General features: G+C 37.8%; 1 protein-coding gene across 7 annotated transcripts in view; it reads right to left on the bottom strand.

Moving 5' to 3' along the window:
* Window positions 1-298: 298 nt before the first annotated feature.
* LOC127173295 (transcription factor SOX-13) overlaps window positions 299-23752 on the bottom strand; it is a 32272-nt gene continuing 8818 nt past the window's right edge. For 3 of the 7 annotated variants that reach the window (XM_051123073.1, XM_051123074.1, XM_051123072.1), the window contains exons 2-14: window positions 15149-15365; window positions 14955-15060; window positions 13441-13527; window positions 13116-13288; window positions 12919-12987; window positions 12601-12715; window positions 11409-11500; window positions 10150-10285; window positions 9409-9530; window positions 8543-8618; window positions 7025-7192; window positions 2403-2619; window positions 299-2315 (exon numbers count right to left, since the gene is read on the bottom strand). In XM_051123073.1, coding sequence (XP_050979030.1) covers window positions 2069-2315; window positions 2403-2619; window positions 7025-7192; window positions 8543-8618; window positions 9409-9530; window positions 10150-10285; window positions 11409-11500; window positions 12601-12715; window positions 12919-12987; window positions 13116-13288; window positions 13441-13527; window positions 14955-15060; window positions 15149-15364 — 1824 coding nt within the window. In that variant the 5' untranslated portion in view covers window position 15365 and the 3' untranslated portion in view covers window positions 299-2068. Of the gene's footprint in view, window positions 2316-2402; window positions 2620-7024; window positions 7193-8542; window positions 8619-9408; window positions 9531-10149; window positions 10286-11408; window positions 11501-12600; window positions 12716-12918; window positions 12988-13115; window positions 13289-13440; window positions 13528-14954; window positions 15061-15148; window positions 15366-19957; window positions 20116-23752 lie in introns of those variants that run through there. The other 4 variants (XM_051123068.1, XM_051123071.1, XM_051123069.1 and 1 more) reach the window with 4 other exon arrangements.

The following is a 23752-nucleotide window of genomic DNA, read 5'->3' on the forward strand; positions in this document are numbered from 1 at the left end:
CATTAGTGATGCTTAATATTATGATTAATATTAGCACTTAACTAATCAGAATCCAGTTATTCGTCAGCGCCAGTTGCCTTGTGGTTAGCGCGCCGACATATAGCACAGCTGTGCTCGCGGCGACCCGAGTTCGTTTGCCGACCCTGTTCCCCTCTCTTTGCCCAGTACTTTCCTGTCATCTCTCTACTGCCCTGTCCATTAAAGGGACAAAAATGCCCAAAAAAATATAACTTAAAAAAAAAAAGAATCCAGTTATTCACTGATTAGTCCAAAAAATATAAAAATGAACCCACAAAAGTAAACATAACATTTTTATTTATGCTTCAAAAACCACAAAACTTGCTTGGAAAAATGCAACATACAGAAAAAAACATGTACACCTTTAAATTATACACTTTTATAAACAAAATAAAGTCTATATCTATATTTTACAACAGCTGGTTTTGCAACAGTTGTCCAGATTGCGTATCATGTTTTTTTCTCTCCCCATTTTCTCAGGTTCGTTTTACAGATAAAATACAAACTGTATATTTTTGTATCCAGCTATATACATGTCATTTCCTTAACATGTTAGGTTTATCACAACAGTCCAACAGTGGCAATTATCTTCTAAAATCTTCTCTTTAAAATATAAATGTTTATAATTTTTAACAAAATGTTTACATTTCAGCTCAACTGTAAATTGACTAGCAGCCCAACAATATGGACCCGGTCATAAGAACTGCTGGAATGATAACTTCAGCACAAACTCACTCTATACACACACACTAAAATAGAAAAGTAAACCAAAATGTTAAAAATGGGAGCAATTTAAGGGGAAGGGCATTCATTATTCACATCTCCTTTCAGAAAATGAACAGTAGAAATCATTTGCATATGTACATCAAGTGCAAAATTCTACTCTCAGAAAAAAAAAAAAAAAAGTTCTATTAAGAATCGCGAGGGTTCTGAAAAAAAAATATATTAGATGGGGAAAGTGCATTTCAAGTGATTATTCTGCACTAAATCAAAAGAAACTAAAACATGATTTTGACCTAGGGGAATAATTTAAGTGCAGTACCCAGATTCAAACAGCAGAGGACGCCATCAACCCTAAGAAAGAGTCCTTCACTGTCCTTAAAGGGGCAGGCTGCTTAAATCTCTGTAACAGAACAGCCTCTAATCGTCATTATCTGATATAATAAACTGGACAAGGAGTTCAGGAATGTTCCTTCCTTTTTCCAAGTCCACTTGTTTTCTTTTTCGTTTTTTTTTTGCTCAGCCCTTGAGCTCTGGAAAGTACCTTGGCACAGTCTTAACAGGAACTTTTGCAGGAAAACCCTGGTGACATCAAGAAGCGTTATAACACAGAGAGGCTTAAGCTTTTTTTTTTTTTTTTTTTTTTTTTTTTTTTTTTTTTGTGTGTGTGTGATGGCAAAATGTTTCAGAGCTCTCCATGCATTGACTATTTAAAGAAACAGTTCATCCAAAAAAAAATTTTTTTATCCAATGTTTACTCAGTCTAAACTCCTTTTCATTTTTGGTTAAACTCTTCCTTCCTATAATCACCAATCATTTGACGATGTCAAATGTGGAACTTTTTTAGATAAGCCAGAAGTGGATATACTCATCTGTATGTACCCTTTCTAGAAAAGCCCACTGCAATTTCTTTGCACTTCGCAGATAACATTTACTTCATAAAATGTGCATTTGATGTAAAAACTATTTTCGCACACCAGCCTCACAATGCCTTCAAAACTCTTTAAGATGTGCAGTCTGTTTGAAAAAGTCTTGCTTTTCCCAAGCTGTGGTCAGTATGTAAAACCTATCCTGGATGACCTCTGGAAAAATCGGAAAAGTTATGATCTGTGCTTCGTTTGTCATGTCTGCTGCCTTCCTACAGAACTATGTGACCGATCTGGTGGATTTGAAACCAGGACATCCTCACAACTAGACTTGAAAACACTGACCTATACCATTTATTGGACACTGTTATGTTGAAGATAGGGATTTCTAAATCTCCCAATTATTTTCTCCACCTTTATCGCATTTTCCACCTTCTGTCCTCCGATTCTTTCCCCGTTCTGTCTCAGTCAGTGAGGACAACCAGCTCTCCCTCACTGCGTTCACCCGCGTCACTTTCCTCGCCTTCGCTGTAGGGCTGTCTGGGCCGGGCGGCCTCCCGCATCTCGCTGCTTTGACCTTTCGGGGGCTCCAGACCCCGGGGAAGATAGTGCTCCAGGAGAGCAGGGTGCATGGACAATTGGGCCATTGACACCGGCGTGGTCGGATACTGTGATTCACTGGGGGGGTACGGTAGCTGCTGCTCTGATTGGCTGTGGGGATAAACGTAAAACCAAACATTAAGTATTTCACAAGACTAATGGAGGTGTTAAGACCTGTTGAGTGTCTGCGGGCATCACCTTGGAGGGTAAGTTACTCGTTGCTCCTGTCGTCGACTCTTCATCATGGCCTTGTACTCGCCGACCCGCAGTCGTCTGCCCTCTACAATACAGGTCCGCTTCGGCCGGGGTTTGTACTTGTAGTCTGGGTAACGTTCCAGGTGCTGCCGACTCAATCGGGCCTGCTCTTCGTAGTACGGCTGCTTCTCCTGATTGGACATGGACTTCCACCGGGAACCTGGACGGGTGGCAAACAGGCAGTTAGTAAGGTACAGCATTATATAACCAAAGAACAACTACATCAAAATCATCAAAGCTTGTCCTTTCTAACAGAATCCACTGGAAAATGAAAGAGTTAGTTCACCTAAAAATTAAAGCTCTGTCACCTTATTTCGTTCCAAACCCGTAAGACCTTCATTCATTTTTGGAACACAAATTAAGATATTTTTCATGAAATCTGACAGCTTTCTGACTTTGCATAGACAGCAATGCAACTGATATGTTCAAGGCCCAGAAAGGTATAAGGACATTGTTAAAGAAGTCCACTTCCAAAACATAGATTCACACATAATGTACTCACCCCTTTGTCATCCAAGATCATGTCTTTCTTTTATCAGTCCTAAAGAAATTATGTTTTTTGAGGGAAACATTTTAGGATTTTTCTCCATATAATGGACTGATATGGTGCCCCGATTTTGCATAGAAATTTTGCAGTTTAAATGCGGCTTCCGATCTACGGAAGATATGCGTCTATGTTTGCGCAAAATATTCATGATCCAGCTTCACTTACAGCAGGAGTATACGGTTTTTTTTTTAGGAATCTTTGCGATCGCCTTTCCTAATAACATGCTAGTTAGCAAGTTTAGCGGCTAAACGCACTAAAGTAAACAGGCTCGTCACTCCACAGAGAGAAGAGAGGGGTGGGGCGAGCAGAGCTCATTAGCATTTAAAGCAACATCGACCAGAACAGGATGATTTTTGCAGAGCTGATTTTGGCAAGGTAAAAAAGGTTTTTTTACACTACCAATTTTAGAGGAGTCCTATTATTTTAAAGGGCTCTTTTACAAAGTCTTGATTTTGTTTTGGGGGTGTACTAGAATATACTTTCATGGTTGGTGGTTCAAAAAACGTTACATTATTACAATACATTTCTCCCAGCTTGACACATAAGGCTCGACTAGTTCCTGGTTTAATGAAGGCCCGCCTTCCGAAAAACTAAATGTACTGTGATTGGTTAGCTGTGCCACTGCGTTGCGATTTTTTAGTACTGCCACGCCCCTTGTCAAAGAAGCAAGTTTCGTGTACTGTTAGTGCAAGCTAGATTGAAGTGATTCTTACGTTTTAAATATGGATATTTTTCTTACAAAAATGCATCGATTGGCTACAGGAGGCCTTTATTAACTCCCCCGGAGCCGTGTGAGGCACTTTTTATTATGGATGGATGCATATTATTGGACTTGTTTTGGACTGATGAGGACAAACACCCATCTTTGCCATTCTAAAGCCAGGGAGTGCCAGGATAAATTTTAATATAACGCCAATTGCATTCGTCTGAAAGAAGGAAGTCATAAACACCTAGGATGCATGGAGGGCGAGTAAATAATACGCTATAGTAGTGTTGGGTCCTATCATCAGCCTGCAAGATCGCCAATACATGATATTATCATGCTAATGTATTTAATTATTTACATACTTAGTTTCATTTCCCAAAACCAGCTCCAGCATAAGGCTAAAAGCATTATTAAAGAACATCATCACTGATTAGCCTAGCCTATTCTAGTGCAAGTTTATGCATTTTAAAAAACACTGGCGTTATAAGCGAAGCCATCTACACTGTATGATGAATAAATCTCTTACCACACACTGCACACGTCTGCTGCACATTACGGCTCTAAAGTGGCCACTCTAGTCAATTCTTGTGTTTATACCCCACCTCGTCCCTACCCTCCCTCCAGCAATTCGAATTTCCGTAGGCGGGACTTAATTTAATGATATTGTAATGGACTGCATTGTAACATCATTGCATGCGGAAAACAAACTTTGTAGTCCAAAGGAGCGGTTCGTTGTAGTTCTTGAAAATGGATTTTTTTAAAAACGAACAGATTTGTAACATTGTAGATCTTTTTTATGCCCAAAGATACACACCACACACTGACTAAAGTTCAAAAAGTGAAAAAGCACAATAGCACCCCTTTAACTAAAGCATGTTATAGACTTTTCATTAAGACCCTAATGAATCAAATCAACTTGTGGAAAATGGGCATCCGATGATCCCTTTAATGATGTCCTTACTACCTTTCTGGGCCTTGAACTTGGCTGTTGCATTGCTGTCTATGCAGAATGTAGCTCTCAGATTTCATCAAAAATTTCTTATTTTGTGTACCGATGATGAACGAAGGTCTTGCGGGTTTGGAACGACATGACGGTGAGTAATTAATAACCGAATTTTCATTTTTAAGTGAACTAAACCTTTAAGATTGATTATGCACCTGACTAAAGCTACTAAACCAGTTTATTAAAAGGAAGTATCCACATACTTCTGGCCACATTGGGAGCAGGTTTTTCAATGGTATTTTTGAGATTTTGAGAGTGTGCGAGAGTTTAAATTCCATAACGACCGGGAAGTGAGAGATAAATCAGAGTGAAAGTACAAAGTAGTGTAGAGACAAAAAAACAATCAGTGACCTGAAGAATTCAATGACCTAATTCTCAACGTGTTGCAAATATTTGACATTGTATGAATTTTGATTTACTGACTGCCTGCGTGCAACGCTGCCACCTCTTAAAGTGTGCTGCGGGCTAAAAAGGTAGGAAACTGACAGAAACATAGGTGTGTACTAGAAGGAGCTGCGGGCCATGTTCGGGAGGATGAAAAAGCTTGAATCAGGAGGGTGTCAGTGTCACCACAATGGAATGGAATGCGAGTGTTTTGTGAAAGGAAAGAACTGAGGAAGGCAGAGGTGCAGCAAGGGATGAGGGGGCTGAAGTTTTGGGTGTTGTTTTCCTGTCACCCCAGGAGCCAGGTGGCTGCTCGTGCCCTGGTGTGACCCCTTTTTTCAACCCCCTAAGACCTTCTGTCCTGCTCTCCATTCCAGGGGGCAACAGCAAGTGACATGTTTGAAAATATAGACATGTTTTACAGAGTAACACCTACACATGTAGCTGTGAGCGTAATGAACCCACCATTCCCATAACCCCTCAGCCCATCCCGACAATAAACAACTGATCTCAAGAGAAAGATAAAGGGGTAGAAGAAATAATAATACAACAATGAGGACAATGTTGTCAGAACAGGTGCTTTGGAATCCACAAAGAGGAAGGATTAGAGGCACTGTAGTCACTGGAGCATTCATTTCATTGAAAGTATGGTGAAAAATATGACAGCAACATTTTTCTTTGACAAGAAGAGAGTTTAAAAAACACTTTGATTGACACAGCTAATATAATGTGTTTAAAACACTAATAATCGTTGAGTGAAAGACCAAGTGCAACAATTATAAATTAGAGTAACTTGTCAGACTTGTATCAGTCGTTTATGTGCATGCAATGTTAACAATTTTACAATATAACAATATTCTGTAACACATATGTACTATTAACTAAGAGTTTTCCTTCAGTAAACTCATAATTTGCTGCTTATTGATAGTAAGGTACACTACCAGTCAAAAGTTTTTGAACAGTAAGATTTTTTTAATGTCTTTGAAAGAAGTCTCTTCTGCTCACCAAACCTGCGTTTATTTGTTCCAAAGTACAGCAAAAACAGTACAATTTTGAAATATTTTTTCAAATGTTAAACAACTGTTTTCTATTTGAATATATTTTATAATGTAATTTATTCCTTAGATTTCAAAGCTGAATTTTTAGCATCACATGATCCTTCAGGAATCATTCTAAAATGCTAATTTGCTGTTCAAGAAACATTTTTATTATTATATATTATTATTATTATTATCAATATTTAAAACAGTATAGTACTTTTTCAGTATTCTTTGATGAATAGAGAAATCCAAATATCAGCATTTATCTGAAATAAAAAGCTTTTGTAACATTATACATGCTTTTTAATTAAATCAAAAGTAATAATAAAGACATTTATAATGCTGCAAAAGATTTCTATTTCAGATAAACGCTGTTTTTCTGAACTTTCTATTCATCAGAAAAAACTGAATAAATTCTACTCAGCTGTTTTCAACATAATAATAATAAATGTTTTTTGAGCAGCAAATCAGAATATTAGAATGATTTCTGAAAGATTGTGTAACTGGAGTAATGATGCTAAAAATTCAGCTTTGAAATCACAGGAATAAATCTCATTTTAAAATATATTCAAATAGAAAACAGTTATTTTAAATAGTAAAAATATTTAACATTTTTTCTGTTTTTGCTGTACTTTGGATCAAATAAATGCAGGCTCAGTGAGCAGAAAAGACTTCTTTAAAAACATTACAAATCTTACTGTTCAAAAACTTTTGATTGGCAGTGTAGTTGTTGCAACAATTTAGGGTTAAGGGATGTAGAATATGGCCAAACATTAATACAAGTATTGATAAACAGCCAATATGCTAGTAATATGCATGCTAATAAGCAACTAGTTAATCGTGAACACTGTTCACTAATGAACACGAATGTCATCTCTCTCTTACCGAGGATCTTGCTGATACTGGAGTTGTGCATGTCAGGGAAAGCCTGCAGGATACGTCGTCTTTCGTCTTTGGCCCACACCATGAAGGCGTTCATGGGACGTTTGATGTGGCCAGAGGAGGGAGTCCGGGATTCACCGAAACTTCCCACACCAGAGATCGCCATCTGCCCTGTTGGGAACAACAAGATTAAAAACAAAACAATCAGTCTAGACACACATAACTTCCTTTTGTTTGACTACACGCCCTGCATCCAAATGCAATTACACAGGCAGGTGGCATCTGTGCTTGCTGCATGCCAAAGAGGATTTTTTTTAATCTATTAGAAGCAGTCATAATTTCATATGCATTTATTATGCAATTGTTTATTTGATCAGAAAACCACACAAAGCTAATTTATGTTTGCGTGGAATTTCTTAATTAAAAGTGACTTGCAAAACTACACGTGGGTTATGTGAACGACTAGTCAACTAATCGGTCTTAACTGTTAGCCAGATATAATTAAATTGGGATAAGGTGATCAGACAGGTTTCTTAGGGGGCGTTTACATAAGACTAAAATGTTTTGCAACACAATAGAACACAATGCTTTTTCTGGAAGTCCGCTTCCAGAACAACAATTTACAGAAAATGTACTCACCCCCTTTTCTTCCAAGATGTTCATGTCTTTCCTTTTTCAGTCGTAAAGAAAAAATATTTTTTGAGGAAAACATTTCAGGATTTTTCTCCATATAATGGACTGATATGGTGCCTCGAGTTTGAACTTCCAAAAATGCAGAATGCGGCTTCAAACGATCCCAGCCGAGGAAGAAGGGTCTTATCTAGCGAAATGATCGGTTATTTTCATAAAAATAATACAATTTATATACTTTTTAATGTCAAATGCTCGTCTTGTCTTGCTCTCTCTGAACTCTTTTTTTTCCGGTTCATGACAGTTAGGGTCGAAAAACTCCCATCTCATGTTCTCCCTCAACTTCAAAATCGTCCTATATCGCTGTTTTACCTTTTTTGTTAAGGGTGTTTGATCCTCTTTGCATATTCACTTTGCAAACACTGGGTCGGTACTTCTGCAGTGATGTAGGTTGATTTTGAAATGATTTTTAAAGTTGAGGGAGAAAATATGATTGGAGTTTTTCGACATACCCTAACTGTCTTGAGTCAAAATACACAGAGTTCAGGTTAAAAAGTATTTAAATTGTATTTTTTTTTTAAATAAAAAAAATACTCGGCTGGGATCATTTACAACTGCATTTCGGATCGTTTAAAGCAACATTTAAACTGCATTTTGGAAGTTCAAACTCGGGGCACCATATCAGTCCATTATATGGAGAAATATCCTGAAATGTTTCCCCTCAAAAAACATAATTTCTTTACAACTGAAGGAAGAAAGACATGAACATCTTGGATGACAAGGGGGTGAGTACATTTTCTGTAAATTGTTCTGGAAATGGACTTCTCCTTTAAATTAACACAGCAAAAGAGTGAAAACAAATTATAATTGACCATCGTGACCCATACATACCCTCAGAGTCACTGCTGAGGTGGTCCTCATTCGTCCGCAGGGACTGTCCGTCATCCATCCGTTCTCGAGACGCCTCCTTATAATCAGATGGAAAGACAGCTTATGTAAGACATATATAAAAACATTTATCAGCGATCATTGCATCCAGCTGGCACAGCAATTGTTTTATTATGCTAGAGCTGTTGCTACAGAAGCTGGTCAACATTACAAAAGCATCTCAGCCACACCTTTGCATGGAAACACAAGAAGCTCCAGGGACATTTGCGGTTGTCAAATAAAATTTTTACATTCAAACATTAATGAGCGATATTCTTCTCCCTTTCAGTTGGCTCGGCATTGTTGTCTAAGACGGTGTCGAGCTGTAAAAACAGGTTTAAGTGGAATGCTTCAAAACCCTGTTGACAACAAAGGCGAAATCACTGTCATATCTCCCCGTGGTTAAACTGAACTGAAAGGGAGCAACAAAGCGGTTGTCGAAACAGGTGTCTACGGTGACTTGAGGCTGCTCCGCAATTGCCACGTATACAAACAAGTGAACACAAGTTGCGATGGGATAGCAGCTGTTCTTGGCTGAAAGGGGAATGTACCCCTTGTTTAACCGATATCATGAACCTCTGTAAACCAATATCCATCGCTGACCCTGACCGCTACCCCGCCCCCCCCTTTCTCTCATAACACAGTGGGTGTTCTGAAAGAGGGGCGCTTCAAGTGTGGGCCATTAATGGATACTTGCCCCGATGCTTCAGCCTTGAAGCATGACCAATGGTGACAAACAGTGGGCCCCAGGTGCCGCAGAGGAACCTTGGAGAACTGGGGTGTGGAGTATGTGAGAGCGTGTTTGTGTGTGCGCTAAGACGTCGACTCACCAGCCTTGAGCTGTTGTCCCTCTCACGGTCCCTCTCTCGGCCCGTAGGGCCTTGTCCTCCACGCAACAGCTGCTGGGCATCGTGAATGGCTTGTGTCACAACGTCACCCTCTCCCAAGAAGCCTGAAGAGCGAAAGGGTGAGAGAGAAAGGAAACTTTAGACAAGGTCAAGAGAGATACATTTATCCCTCTCCGTCTTGTGATGCACAAATAAAGCACTTGGCTTGATCTCAAGTATATGATCCTGTCCCGGATGAGCCCCCACTCTTGAGTCCAAAGGCTTAAGACAAACAGTCACGTCTGAGGTGCTGACACATTCCCAGAGGCTGGTTCGATGGGGGAAACAGGTTTTCTCAACTGCCGACAACTGTCGTTAATGCTTGGGATAGAAGCGTGTTGGCAAAGGGAACCCTATGATGGGTCTTTCCTAACAGGGTGTAGAGAGATCTTTTTCTGAATGTGAACCTCAAGGACTTCCCACTCAAACAATGCCATGAGAGCACAGCAGGAAAACCACATGTTTGACTCACACGCAGGTAGAGAGATATTTTGACACACCTGACGGCACAACTAAGTTGTGAAACTTGTTGAAACTGTAATAAAGAAATTTACGGTCACGCTCTAAATCTACTTAACAGTTCCGTGGTTAAGAGGCAGTTCCAAGATCATTGGTAACAAAGCAATCTTTCGACATGTCAAATCGGCTTATAGCACATGGCAAAGTATGTATAGCGTCACCTACTCAGGCTGAGGGCAGATCGAGGAGGGCTGTGCGGCAGATCTCTGGGTCGGTACCCTGTCTGCAAATGGGCCATTTCCAGTGCCTGGGGACTTGGGGTCTTGGGTTTAGCCGTGAGGTTGAGAGGCTGACTGGTGTCCTGAAGCACAAAGTCATTGTGAGATTCACTAATACAGTTGAAGTCAAAAGTTTTCATACACCTTGCATTTTACTGTTAATTATCCCTTTTAAAATAAAAGGGATCATACAAAATGCATGCAAGTTTTTATTTAGTACTGAGCTGAATAAGACATTTCACATAAAAGATGTTTACATATAGTCCACAAGAATGGTCCTAAATGGTCCACAGCTGTTGTTCAGTGATAGTTGTTTATGAGTCCCTTGTTTGTCCTGAACAACTAAACTGCCCACCATTCTTCAAAAAAAAATCCTTCAGGTTCCACAAACTCTTCGGTTTTTTATCATTTTTGTGTATTTGAACCCTCTCCAACAATGACTGTATGATTTTGAGATCCATCCTTTCACACTGAGGACAACTGAGGGGACTCATATGCAACTATTACAGAAGGTTCAAATGCTCACTGATGCTTCAGAATGAAACGCAATGCATTAAGAGCCGGGGGTGAAAACTTTTGGAATTTGAAGATCGGGGCAAATTTTACTTATTTTGTCATCTGGGAAACATGTAAGTCTCTTCTGTAGCTTCTGAAAGCCAGGACTAAATGAAACAGGCAAAATGTTAGGCAAAATAAGAAAAATGTACACATCTTCATCCTGTTCAAAAGTTTTCACCCCCGACTCTTAATGCATGGTTTTTCTCTCTGAAGCATCAGTGAGTCTTTAACCCTTTTGTAATAGTTGCACATGAGTGCCTCAGTTGTCCTCATTGTGAAAAGATGGATCTCAAAATCATACAGCCATGTGGAAAAATCAAAGAATTTGTGGGACCTGAAGGATTTTTCCTTCAAAAACACAGCTGTGGATCATTCAGGTAACAACACAGTATTAAGAATCAAGCATGTGTACTTTTGAACGGGGTCATTTTTACAAATTCAACTATTATTTTCTCTGGTGGACTATATTTAAATGTTTTTTATGTGAAATATGTTATTCGATCAGTACTAAATAAAAGAATAACATGAATTTTGTATAATCCCTCTTACTTTGCTAAAATAATAACATTTTGCAGATTCTGCAAGGTGTATGTAAACATTTGACTTTAACTGTAAATCAGAACAACAAAGTGAAATATCTGAGATGACCTTGCGAAATGGTACCTGGCGAAAGACTGTACCACTGGACCTTTTAACTGGGGTGGAGTGTGGATTGGGCAGCAGCGGCATGGGATATTCCACTAAAAACAAACAAGTTCATTTAGAAGACTGAAACTCAAAGGGTTTACAAACATAAATGGTCAGTGAACATGCTAGAGATCTGCTACCAAACCCAAGCCCAACATGACCTGGTTTTACTTTCAGGTCAACTTTCAGGTTCAGGTCAATATTTTCATGTCTAACTTTAAAGTAGTAAACTTCTCGAAGTGTTTATAACCAGAGAACTATCTTATTTAGCTGAATAAACTCTTTGAGCTCAGATTCATTCGCGTCCTTGGTCCTCTACTTCAGGTTTCTTTACTAAGACGTCTCAATTGTGTCAAGCATGCTGTTAGCCGACCAGCTCATACACTTGTTCTATTGTTCCTTGTTCTTTCCTTCTACGCTTCATCTTCTAAGTGAATTGAGTACATGCATACAGGCATCAAAGTTGTGCGTTCACAAGAGTCTTTTAACTGAGCGAGGGCACAGTGCCATACATTACAGACGTCAATGCAAAGAACCCGCTCTGTATTTTACTTGATCAATATACACTCTAAATCAATGGCCAACCCTGAGCCGTTCTTCAATGCATGTGCAAGGAATTCACTCGGATGGATGTTTCAATTGGTCTTTCTTTCTGAAGTTCTTTCTAAGTGGACCAAAGACATGAGCAAACCCAATCAATCAATTCATGCAATAACTACTTATATTTCAGAACAGACCTTCAGACAAACATGCATTAAGAGAAGGAAAAAGTTCTTTTGCAGTTGATACATTTCTAGAATAGCAAGTATTAACTCTTTCAGTGCAGCTTTGCACCAGAACACTTATTAACCAAAAATACAAAACGCAGCTGATAAGCTTGCGCTGAAAAGCGCAAGAGCAAACAAGTTTTTCAAATAACCGACAAAGGATAATATTTGAAGTCAATTATTTAGAGGTTTTTGACAGATGCTATTTGAACCATCTGAAGATAACAGATGGCTGAATCCTGAGTCCTAACAGACTGTTATTGTGAAAGCTAACAGTTGCTCAATAGGTAGGTCTTTCATGTCTATATCAGGACATGCGAATAATTCACTCCACTGGGTGAAGGGAAGGGAAATTAGGAAGTTATTGGTGGTTTGGTGAAGCTCACCTGGTTTGCAAGGAATGGGCTGCAGAGGCAAACCCATCTGAGCCTCAGAGGTGACTGGCAACGGTTGGGCGTTGGGATGAAAGGCAGGGATCATAACATACGGCATGTTTACCTGCTGGGTCAAAGGACACAGAGTCCTTAAGTCACCTTATATTGCATTTCAACATTTCATGTTACCTCATATCAATTGATTTATTTCTTAAAACACAAAAGATTTAACCATTTTACGTTGACTGTTCCTTTGAGATCTTACGATGCTCCGCAGTCTCTAGTAGTAAAATAAATTGCAAGATTTTAAATCATCACATTCAACCTCACCTGAATTTGCTGCTGCAGTAAGTTGATTTTATGCTGCTGCTGTATCAACTGCTGCTGCTGTTTGGCGATCTAAACAAAAAAATCAGTATTTAGTAACCAAATTCATGCATAGCTTTTTCTGATTTCAAATAACACTGCTTTTTTGCACTGTTCCTCAATTTTTCCTGTCACTTGTTCAACTAAAAATGCCTCCACACCTGTTCTTGCTGCTGCCTTGCCAGTTCCATCTGTTGCTGCTGTTTCTCCAGCAGCAGAGCGGCCATGTTCCTCTGCTCAGAATGAGCTCCTAGCAGCTGCTCTCGCAGACCAGAGAGCTGGTTTATCATCAACAACAACTGAAGCTCCTTCTCTGCCAGACTCTCCGGGGTTCCTGTAAACACATACACACATGCTGATGGTCAGGCAGGAGGTGTCAGTGAAACACAAACGTAAGATGAACCACAATGGAATCACAATGGAAACACACAGAGACATGATTTGCAAGACAAATTGTGTGTATCTGCAGTATGAACACGAAATTACCTTTTAGGTTGACACTTCCCTGAAGACCCTTCCCAAGGAACTTCTCTTTCCAGTCCGTATTCAGAAGCTTTTCAATAGTGGGCATCACTAAAAGAAGTAAAAAAAAAATAAATGCATACACTACCAGTCAAAAGCTTTTGAACAGTATGATTTTTTACATTTTTAAAGAAGACTCTTCTGCTCATCAAGCCTGCATTTATTTGATCCAAAGCATAGCAAAAACAGATAAATGTTGAAATATTTTTACTATTTTAAATAAGTGTTTTCTATTTGAATATATTTTAAAATATAATTTATTCCTGTGATTTCAAAGCTGAATTTTTAGCATCATTACTCCAGTCACGTGATCCTTCAGAAATCATTCTAACATTCTGATTTGCTGCTCAGAAACATTTTTTTAAATTATTATTTTGTTGAAAACAGCCGAGTAGAATTTTTTCAGGTTTCTTTGATGAATAGAAAGTTCTATATATCTAAAATAAAAATATTTTAAAACATTATAAATGTCCTTATCATCACTTTAAAGCATCCTTGCTAAATAAAAGTATCTATTTCTATAATCTGTTTCCAAAAAATAAATAAAAAATTATACTGACTCCAAGATTTTGAATGGTATCGTGTATAATGTTTCAAAATCTTTTTATTTCAGATAAATGCTTTGGGATTTTTCTATTCAAAGAATCCTGGAAAAAAAAAAAAAAAAGTACTCAACTGTTTTAAAAATTGATAATTATAAAAATAAAAAAAAAAATGTTTCTTGAACAGCAAATCAGCATATTGGACTTCTTAAAAAAAAAAAAAAAAAAAAAAAAAAAAGCTTTTGGCTGGTAGTGTAAATAAATAAATAAATTAATTAATTATTTTTTTTAATTATTTAAAATTGAACCACTAGGCAAAAGTTGTCTGTAAGAAAAAAATATTTAAAATATATTTTTTTATATTTATTATAAAGAGAGAGAATTTAATATATTTAACAATAAACAAAATACATATACACCTTCTTAATATAAAGAAGCTCCTTAAAAGTAGTTAAGGAGACTAACACAGAGTGACAATAGAGGAGAGAATACTTTTTCATCTAGATGAGAGAAGCGCTGTACTGAAAATCCTTGAGCTTAAAACCCCAGTTAAAACATGAGTAAAATAGAAAATTAAACAATTACAAGCAACGGGTGAAAACAAAAGTAAAGCCTTTTGAGAAAACACTCGAGGACTCTTTAAAAACCAAAGAGCATTTCACAAGGGCTGTGAAATGTATCATTCAAATGAAAAATCGCTGAAAAGCTTCACAGAACTTGAAACAAAGGAGGAACTTGTATCATCTCAATATAATAGCAATTGCATCCTAACACATGGACAAACCACTTGCATGGGCTTCGATCAACATTAACAACTTTCAAAAACCTCTTTTACTCTAAAACGACAGCCTTGAAACATTGGAACCCAATGAATGCCAAATATGCTAATTAGCACTGTATGAAGACCTTGTTTTATAAAGGAACCGTCGTACTTACCCTCACTGACATTAGGCTTGCTGTCAGTCTTATCATGAGCTCTGCTGCCTCCATCTTGACTGGCAGGTGTGTATGACCGTACGGGTTCTTTACTGGGAGATCTCTCCTGAAAAACACAGAAATCACGAAGTTAAATACTCACTACAAACATGAGGAAAAAGCCAATGACTTTAATTTATAAAACACCAAACTACCAAAGGAGATTGTGCATTTGGGGGCGCTGACTTCTCAGAGTCGTCTCTGTCCGACGGGTGCCGAACTGACCATTCGCTGATGGGAGATGACTGCTGGGATTCTCGGCTGACGACTCGACCTCCTGATTCGTCGTCTTCAAGCTTGATACCAACACCCACCATGGTCACATTGCCCTTGGCGTGGGGATGTAGAGCAGGTGGACTGGGCTCACACATTCTGCAAAACCAAACCATTTCGAAAATTACAAATGGAATTATCGAGTCAGTGTTAATCGAAAATAAAGAAAAGGTTTGTCTTCATAATCTGGCACCAAAACAATTTGCTCCACCTCTGAAACAACAACCAATCAAGGCCTTTTATTTTTTAACCACCTGTCATATAGATGCACATAGGAGCATCCAATCAGTTCCTAATGCTAAAATCAAGGTTGAAAGTTAAAAATAAAAATATGTCACATTATAGGAGTAAAATGCACTGCATGCAAAAAAAAAAAAAAAAAAGAACAATTTCTTGAGTCACATTCAGTCAACTCAAATAAGGTTAGCGACAACTTAGATTTTTGAGTTGACGTAACAAAAAATTTGGTTTGTTAAATTTAAAGGCTGGGTAAGTTACCCAGCTGCCTTAAAAATTTAAGTTGAATCAACTCAAATATCTAAGTTATCCCTTAGTCCAACTAAACTTTGTTTGGAGTTGACTGAACATAAAATTTGAAGGCAACCAAGGTAAAAATTATTTTAAGTTGACTCAACAAATAGTTTTTTACAGTGTGGGAGACCACGTCAGACTGCATTACTAACAAGGGTATTCCGGTTTTGTACAGCTACTGTCTGGGAAAAACAGAGAGACTACGGGAAAAAAAAAAAAAAAAAAAAAAAAAAAAAACAGCTGACTGCTTTGCATAAGGAACAGAAGGGTTTTTGTGGAGCCCAGACACAGGCCGCCCCATTCAAACTCTTTTTCACCAAAGCCACTTCTTCGGGGTCTCCAGGGCCCAGGAGCCGCTCTCGGTGTCGAGAGAGGATATTTGTGCGTGTTTGTGTTGTGTGTGCGCATCCTAAGTTGTTAGAGTCTGTCAACACACTGTCAGAAAACTGATGCAAGACTCTAGTGTGCCCATCGAGTATCTCGCGTCTCAAGTAGCACAGCAAACCCTTCTGCACTGAAGGACAAGAGGAGGAGATGGATGGAGCGAAAGAGGCGATTTCAAAATTAGCCGAGGCCTATAAATGCTCTGCACGACAAAAGAAACACAAGAAAGTCCAAAAAAAAACAAACACGAGGGAAAATGCATTTCTCTCTTTCTGTTTCGCTCTCTAGCTCTCTGCATATATATATAATGCCTATTGTTATAGAGAAAGAACAAAGGAAGTTTAAACAATGGGCATGACATGGACAAAAGCAATAGGCTGCAGGAAACACAGCAGGGTAACAATACAAACGGAATGTGCCGATGGTCCGTGGCAGAGGGAAAAAAAAAAAAAAAAAAAATGCCGAACACTCACTGGGCCGATTCCAGTTCCTCCTGTACTTTTTCATCCACTCGGAAAACACAAAAGCACACTGTGCATTTACATTAAGGTTGAGCGCTTAGCTCAAACGCTGGTTGGATTGTTTGAAGAAAAGAATTCAATAGAGCAATCTGTTCTTTTGAAGTAGTGATTTGCCAGTGTCCCACGCAGGAAGGTGGTTTGGGTAAAAGGGCGTAGTTTTCTGTACAAGTATTTGCCTGACCTAGAAGCAAACAAAGTTTAGTCTGTAAAAGTACAGGAATTGGATTTGACTAAAACTTTGGATAGCCACCGGCAGTCAGTCATCAATTTAGGTCGCTCTTTTGCTACAAATCAGTCAGGGTGAACCGCAAACTTGATACGGTCTTCCCAAATCAGATTTAGATACCAAGGACAAGACCCCCTCCTTTCCCTGGGAACCGAGTGCACTCAAGAAAGATCCTTGTAAAACGGCCTGCCACCATTGGTGCATTATAAATAAACAGTCTGCGCTATTAAGTTCCTATTGTGACGAGGCTAAAATTATTCCTCTTTCCCCAGTTGAACAGCGCTGATCCACAAACCAGGTGCAGGAAGTGTGAATTTGTCAGCTCCTTCCAAGTGCACTTGTAGTTCTCGAGATATTCCGGCTATTTGCTTGGAGGGATTTGACTCTCAAAAAATGGCACAGCCTCAGGCTCTAAACGGACTCGTGAAGATTAATGCTGAAGCGAAGCTTCTCCACGCTTGTCGCGCACAAGTGTTACAATATGTTACGTCGTAAAAAAAGCAACAGTTGGATGGGTAAATCCTAAACCGGCAAAGCTGACAATTCACGCAAAATGACATCCCTGCTCCCCTAGTGAAAATAAGTGATAGATATACTAAAATGTATTTAAAATACATTTATTTCATGCTAAGCATACTACAAATACATTTACATATTACGTGCTTAAAGTAGTAGTTCACTTCCAGAACAAAAAAGTTTAATGGATAATGTACTTACCCCCTTGTCATCCAAGATGTTCATGTCTTTATTTCTTCAGCCAATAACAAATTATGTTTTTTAAAGACTTCAATGGTGTCCGTGAGTTTGAACTTGCAAAATGCAGTTTAAAATACAGCCTCAAACTGCTCTAAACAATCCCAGCCGAGGAAGAAGGGTCTTATCTAGCAAAACAATCAGCCATTTGCTAAGCAAATTGACAAATTATATACTTTTTAACCTCAAATGCTCAACTTGTCTAGCTCAGGATAAACTCTGTATTCTGGAGTTCTGTAAAAACACATGATATAAAATTTATTTTACGACGGGCACCATTGAAGTCCACTAAAATGTTTTCCTCAAAAAACAATTTCTTTACAGCTAAGGAAAGACATGAACATCATTACAATGGGGTGAGTAAATTATCTGTAAATGTTTGTTCTGTAAGTGAACTTTTCGTTTAAGAAAAGTTCCCTGCAGTTGTACTTTTAGCATACTAAACTGGTATATTTAAAGTCTGCTAAATTGGAAGAACTAATTTCATTACTTTAATTGTGCTGAAATCCAACTAAAGATATACTTAAGTATGTTTGACTGTGCTAAAGTGGAGCTATTACAAGTCTACTTATGGGTCCACTCTAAATATTTTGCATTTAAAGAACGATATTATTTAACGATCATACAATCATCATCAATAGTGACATAAAAAAAAACATATTTTAGGCTTAACATTAAGAAATGTGTATTGTGCACAAGTAGTACTGCAAATAAAGTTTAATTAAAATTTTTATATCAGTAAGTCTCTGTACTTAGTATAACCTAATTGCATTTTAAATCTTTATATGTGACCCTGGACAACAAAACCAGTCTTAAGTAGCATGTGTATATTTATAGCAATAGCCAAAAACACATTGTATGAGTCAAAATAATCAAAAATCATTAGGATATTAAGTAAAGATCATGTTCAGTGAAGATAATTTGTAAATTTCCTACGTAAATATATAAAAACAATTTTTGATTAGTAATATGCACTGCTAAGAACTTCATTTCGACAACTTTAAAGACGATTTTCGCAATACTTTGATTTTTTTGCATCCTCAGATTCCAGATTTTCAAATAGTTCTATCTCAGACAAATATTGCCCCATACATCAATGGAAAGCTTACATATTCAGCTTTTTTAGATGTATACTTCTCAATTTCAGAAAACTGACCCTTATGACTGGTTTTGTGGTCCATAGATACATATCTCATAATGACTCTCTTATTGTAAATAAGATTTTTTTTTTTTTTTTTTTTTTACTCCAAAACAGGCTTCCACAAATATTGCATTAGATTTACAAAGCAAAGAGAAAACACACCCACACGCACAAAAGGACGGTACTGACAGCATTGTTCTTAATCCACTTTAATCTTGGCTCCAAGCAAAACGTGAATGTGTCATAACTTGGTGATTGCGATAAGAAATATAATGGCAAGCTCTTATGTCAGCACATGCAAAACAAGCCAGAAGAATCAACAGTATGATTGATGGTAACTGCCGGTCGGTCTTACAAGAAAAGTCGCCTCGAGTTTGTTCTTACCTGTTGTTCGGATGTGGAGCCATAAGACGTGTTTCCAAAGAGCTTTTTGTAGTCTAAGATAACATCAGCCTCAAGGTTCTTTGCTTTTGAGCTAAAACACCTCTGAAATGAAATACTTCCCACGGTCAGGGGCGCGCGAAACAAAAGCTTAAGTTGCCTTACAAGTCGCGACGTGTCGCGGCCTCACAATCTGTCCCGCGCTCCTCTGAAGTGAATACGAGTTTTCTTTGTCTTTTCTAACTCTCCCTTTCCTTGTGATGATCCCGAAGTGGTAAAGTTCCGCATTGTGACAAGTCGAGCTTATAAGAATTGTCGAAAAGCACAAACAAAACCATCAGGAGTGCCTAAAACAAGCCTGTGCACGCAAGACGTTATTTTAGAGATCTAAGCGATCATTAAAACACCAGTTTAAACTTGAAGGCTCTTTTTGGCTTTTTAACACCCTAAATCATTGCACGCTGCAATGAAACAATTAGACGCATTCTAACTCTACAAACACCTGTTGTAAAGCACTTGACACGTCGTGAGAACGCACCAGACCGCAATGGATGATGGTAGGTTTTCCCTTAACACGAGACAGGTGAACGCTTTTGGTTCTTCAGCTAAAAGCAGAAGTGTTTGTAAGCGATGAGCCCATCAGCATGCGACGCAAAGTCCAATCAGCTGTTGAAACCCAACAACAGGAGCTTCTAAACCCACCTGCCAGTAACTGTACTCTTAACACAGATACAAAGCCTTGACCTACACAAACCTCAAGAGCATCTGGTCAGTTTTCATTGTCTTCTGGTCAGCTTTTGGAAACCAGTGTGGAAGTCTGGAGTAGCAACTCATCATGTTATACGCAAGACGTGGACACCCCCTATAGAAAAACTGTCCAGTGACCTCCCAGGAATAAAGAGGAGAGATGGCGTTCTCGATGGCGGATGCGCAAAACTGCGGTCACAAAAGTATGCCCTATAGCAAAGGCAAACAGTAGCATTTGCATGACGTTTGCCTCTGTTATAACTTTCCACTGAGTACTTTACACAGATAGGGATTTGATAACATTGTAAAAGTGAAACAGGAGACGGGTATCCAGGAATAAACATGGTACAAAACTAAATCAGACAGATATATAAAGAATACGTTGTTTGTTTTTCGATTTGACTGTTGATGATATTTACATTCGTCGTATGAAGAAAAAGATACGCATCTACTAATATATTTGATGAGATTCAAAATAATATGGAAATTGATCAAACAATGCTTTCATTTTCATGAACAACATTACATAAGCAAAACGTCTTCTGAAAGAACAATGATATTAATTAACTGTTCTTAATGAAAAAAAACAAACATTCCAGAACAATAATTGTAGCGTGTGTGTTATGCAATGCGATGAACAATTGCTCATGCAGGACTCTGAAGGAAAAAGAAACGCCTTAAAACAAGTCACATAGTAATTACAGTAAAAACAACAGTGTTCATTTGGCATTTACGTCATCGTAGTACGAATTGTCAAAGATGGCATAAAGTAGCGTGCAAATATCTACAGTGTCAGAAAAAAACAAAAACAACGATGGTTTGTTTTTCCAGCAGGTTGTATACCTGTGGTAAGCTAGTAGTCAAAGCACCTTTGCCTCAACATATAACACAGACTCTGACTTAAAAAAACAAGCAAATGTTTTCATTAAGTATTGATAACCAAGCTTTGCGTAAAAACAGCTCTGTTTTTGATAGATTTTCCTCTTCCGTGCAGGGGACAGCCCCTGATAGTCCCCGCCTAGACTCACCGGTCTTAATGTTTTGAATGCAGGAAAGGAAAAAAAACAATGCAAATCAACAGGGTTTACACACGGAGTTTAGAAACCACAGGACACATGGATTCACAACCAAAGACGCGTTATTACTAGGTTAAGTCGTGACGAATTGAATATTGTTTCCGGGTTTCGACTGTTTCCACGGTTTAGGAGTATTGCACATTTATAGCACACCTTTAGGCTTTTCTTAACTTACAGTTTGTTCCCCAGACACAAATATTTAAAAAATTCAGAAGAAAATGAATGGTTAGGATCATGATTTTTAGTAGTAATACAGCACTACGTGGGTGTCTAATAGTTCCATTTGTTGTTTGCTTTAGGGATCTGATTGTTTGCATTTGGTCCCGGAAATAGTGACGTATGAATTTTTGTGACCTGTATACACATGTTTGATTTGAATAAAGTTTCAAACTTTTTTTAAAACTTCCTGGAAATTAGGAGCAAAAAAACCTGACTAAGTATTAGAATTATTGTTGATTGTTTTTATTATTAAACAATAATAAAACATTTAACAATAAAACAGTTTTTATACTATATATACAAACTACTAGTCAAAGGTTTTTGAACAGTAAGATTTTTAATGTTTTTAAAGAGTTCTCTTCACCAAGCCTGCATTTATTTGATCCAAAGTACAGCAAAAACAGCAAGATTTGTAAATATTTTTACTATTAAAAAAAACTTCTTTCTATTTTAATATATTTTAAAATGTAATTTATTCCTGAGATTTCAAAGCTGAATTTTTAGCTTCATTACTCCAGTCTTCAGTGTGACATGATCCTTCAGAAATCATTCTAATATTCTGATTTGCTGCTCAGAAAAAAACGTATTATTAATATTAAGTTGAAAGTAGCTGAATAGAATTTTTTCAGGTTTCTTTGATTAATAGAAAGTTCTGAAGAACAGCATTTATCTGAAATAAAAAACCTTTTGTAACATTATAAATTAATTTAAAGCATCCTTGCTAAATAAAAGTGTTAATCATATAATTTTTAATCGCCAAACATATTATTTTATTTATTTTTTTATTTCAGATAAATTCCGTTCTTCTAAACTTTCTATTCAAAGAAACCAGAAAAAAAATAATAATTCTACTCAGCTGTTTTCAACATAATAATAATACTAATAATAATAAATGTTTTTGAGAAGCAGATCAGAATATTAGAATGATTTCTGAAGGATCATGTGCTAAAAATTCAGCTTTGAAATCAAAGGAATAAATTACATTTTAAAATATATTCAAATAGAAAGCAGTTATTTTAAATAGTAAAAATATTTCAAATTTTTACTGTTTTTGCTGTACTTTGAATCAAATAATTGCAGGCTTGGTGAGCAGAAGAGTCTTTTTAAAAAACATTAAAAATCTTACTGTTCAAAAACTTTTGACTGGTATTTTTTCAAAATATATATGTAACATATTTTTCCAAAGTCCCTAAGGACAAAAGTGCCCATAGCCGAGTCGGCAACCTCCCATATTTCCCATAAATCAGCACAAAACGTCAAAACATACATTGTCTACGACTTTCTCCAGTCGACGTTGTCTTTTCCCCCAACAAAAGCAGCTCTAAAGATCAGAATTTTGGGCTCATGTTCTTTTGAGACCTTCTAAATAAGACGTATAAATGGGATGATGGTACGACCACGCTCTGGACACAAAAGAGGGGGAGAGGAGAAAGAAAGGAGAGTGGGTCGCCGGCGTTTTTTCCTCCTTGTGCTTTTGAGAAGCGCAGGTTAAAAAGCAGCCTCTTTCATTGTGCCTCTCTGGGCCTAAAACAGTCCGGTTATTGTGGCGCCAAGTGAAAGGCTAGTGTGGCATTTATCTGAGAGACAAGAGGAGGGGGCAATGAAAGGAGGCCGAGCACAAAACACACTTGGAATAAAGAAATATAACAAGAGAAAGAGAATAAAAGATGTTAGTGAAGGGCCCCCTTTGCGAAAAAAGGCGCACAAAAACCTTCCGCCACCCCCTTCAGGCAAAGAAAGACAAAGGAGAAAGACATTAAAATGTGCTATTTTCCAAGCCTGGCACACTTTTAGATCCAATCTCGATTCAGATGGACGTTCTCATTTTGTTTTATATAAGCGTACGAGTGCATTAGCCGTTGTTTTCCCAAGCTATGGATTGTAACGTCAGCTCAAGAAGGCTCTGGGTCTTGCTGGCACGTCCTTGAATGACTACGGGTCTTTGAAATGAGTTAGGGGTCTTTGAGAAAAGACAGTGCATCTATGGGGTTGTCATGGCGACCAGATCAGCCTGTTTTGTGCTGCGAGGAACACAACAGGTAATTCTAAGCAGCCACAGGTCCTAGTCTCGAGGTCAAAGTGAAGATGTGTCGGAAAGCAGCGGGTGCTGACAATAACATCACGGCGTTTGAACAGTTTAGGACTTTCCACTGATCTTAAAACGATAGTTCACACATAATCTACCCACCCTCATGCCATTTTAAATCTGTGGAACACAAAATTAGATATTTTGCACAATATCCAAACTGCCATGGTCACAAAATGAGTAGAAAAGCACTGTTAAAGTAGCCCATACGATTTATGTCCTATCTCTGAAACATCATACGAATGACACCAATGATTTTTTTTGACGTTGTAAATATAACAAAGATTTCTGGAATACGTTTTACAATAAAATACTGTTTAAAAAATGATTTATTGTTGTTAGTAGCACTTTTAACCTGTTGTTTTTAGAGTCATAGGCATTCGAATGCATGCGTTTAGAGTTGATTTACAAGTTGTTTCTT

This window comes from Labeo rohita, chromosome 11 (assembly GCF_022985175.1).
Source record: "Labeo rohita strain BAU-BD-2019 chromosome 11, IGBB_LRoh.1.0, whole genome shotgun sequence".
Lineage (NCBI taxonomy): Eukaryota > Metazoa > Chordata > Actinopteri > Cypriniformes > Cyprinidae > Labeo > Labeo rohita.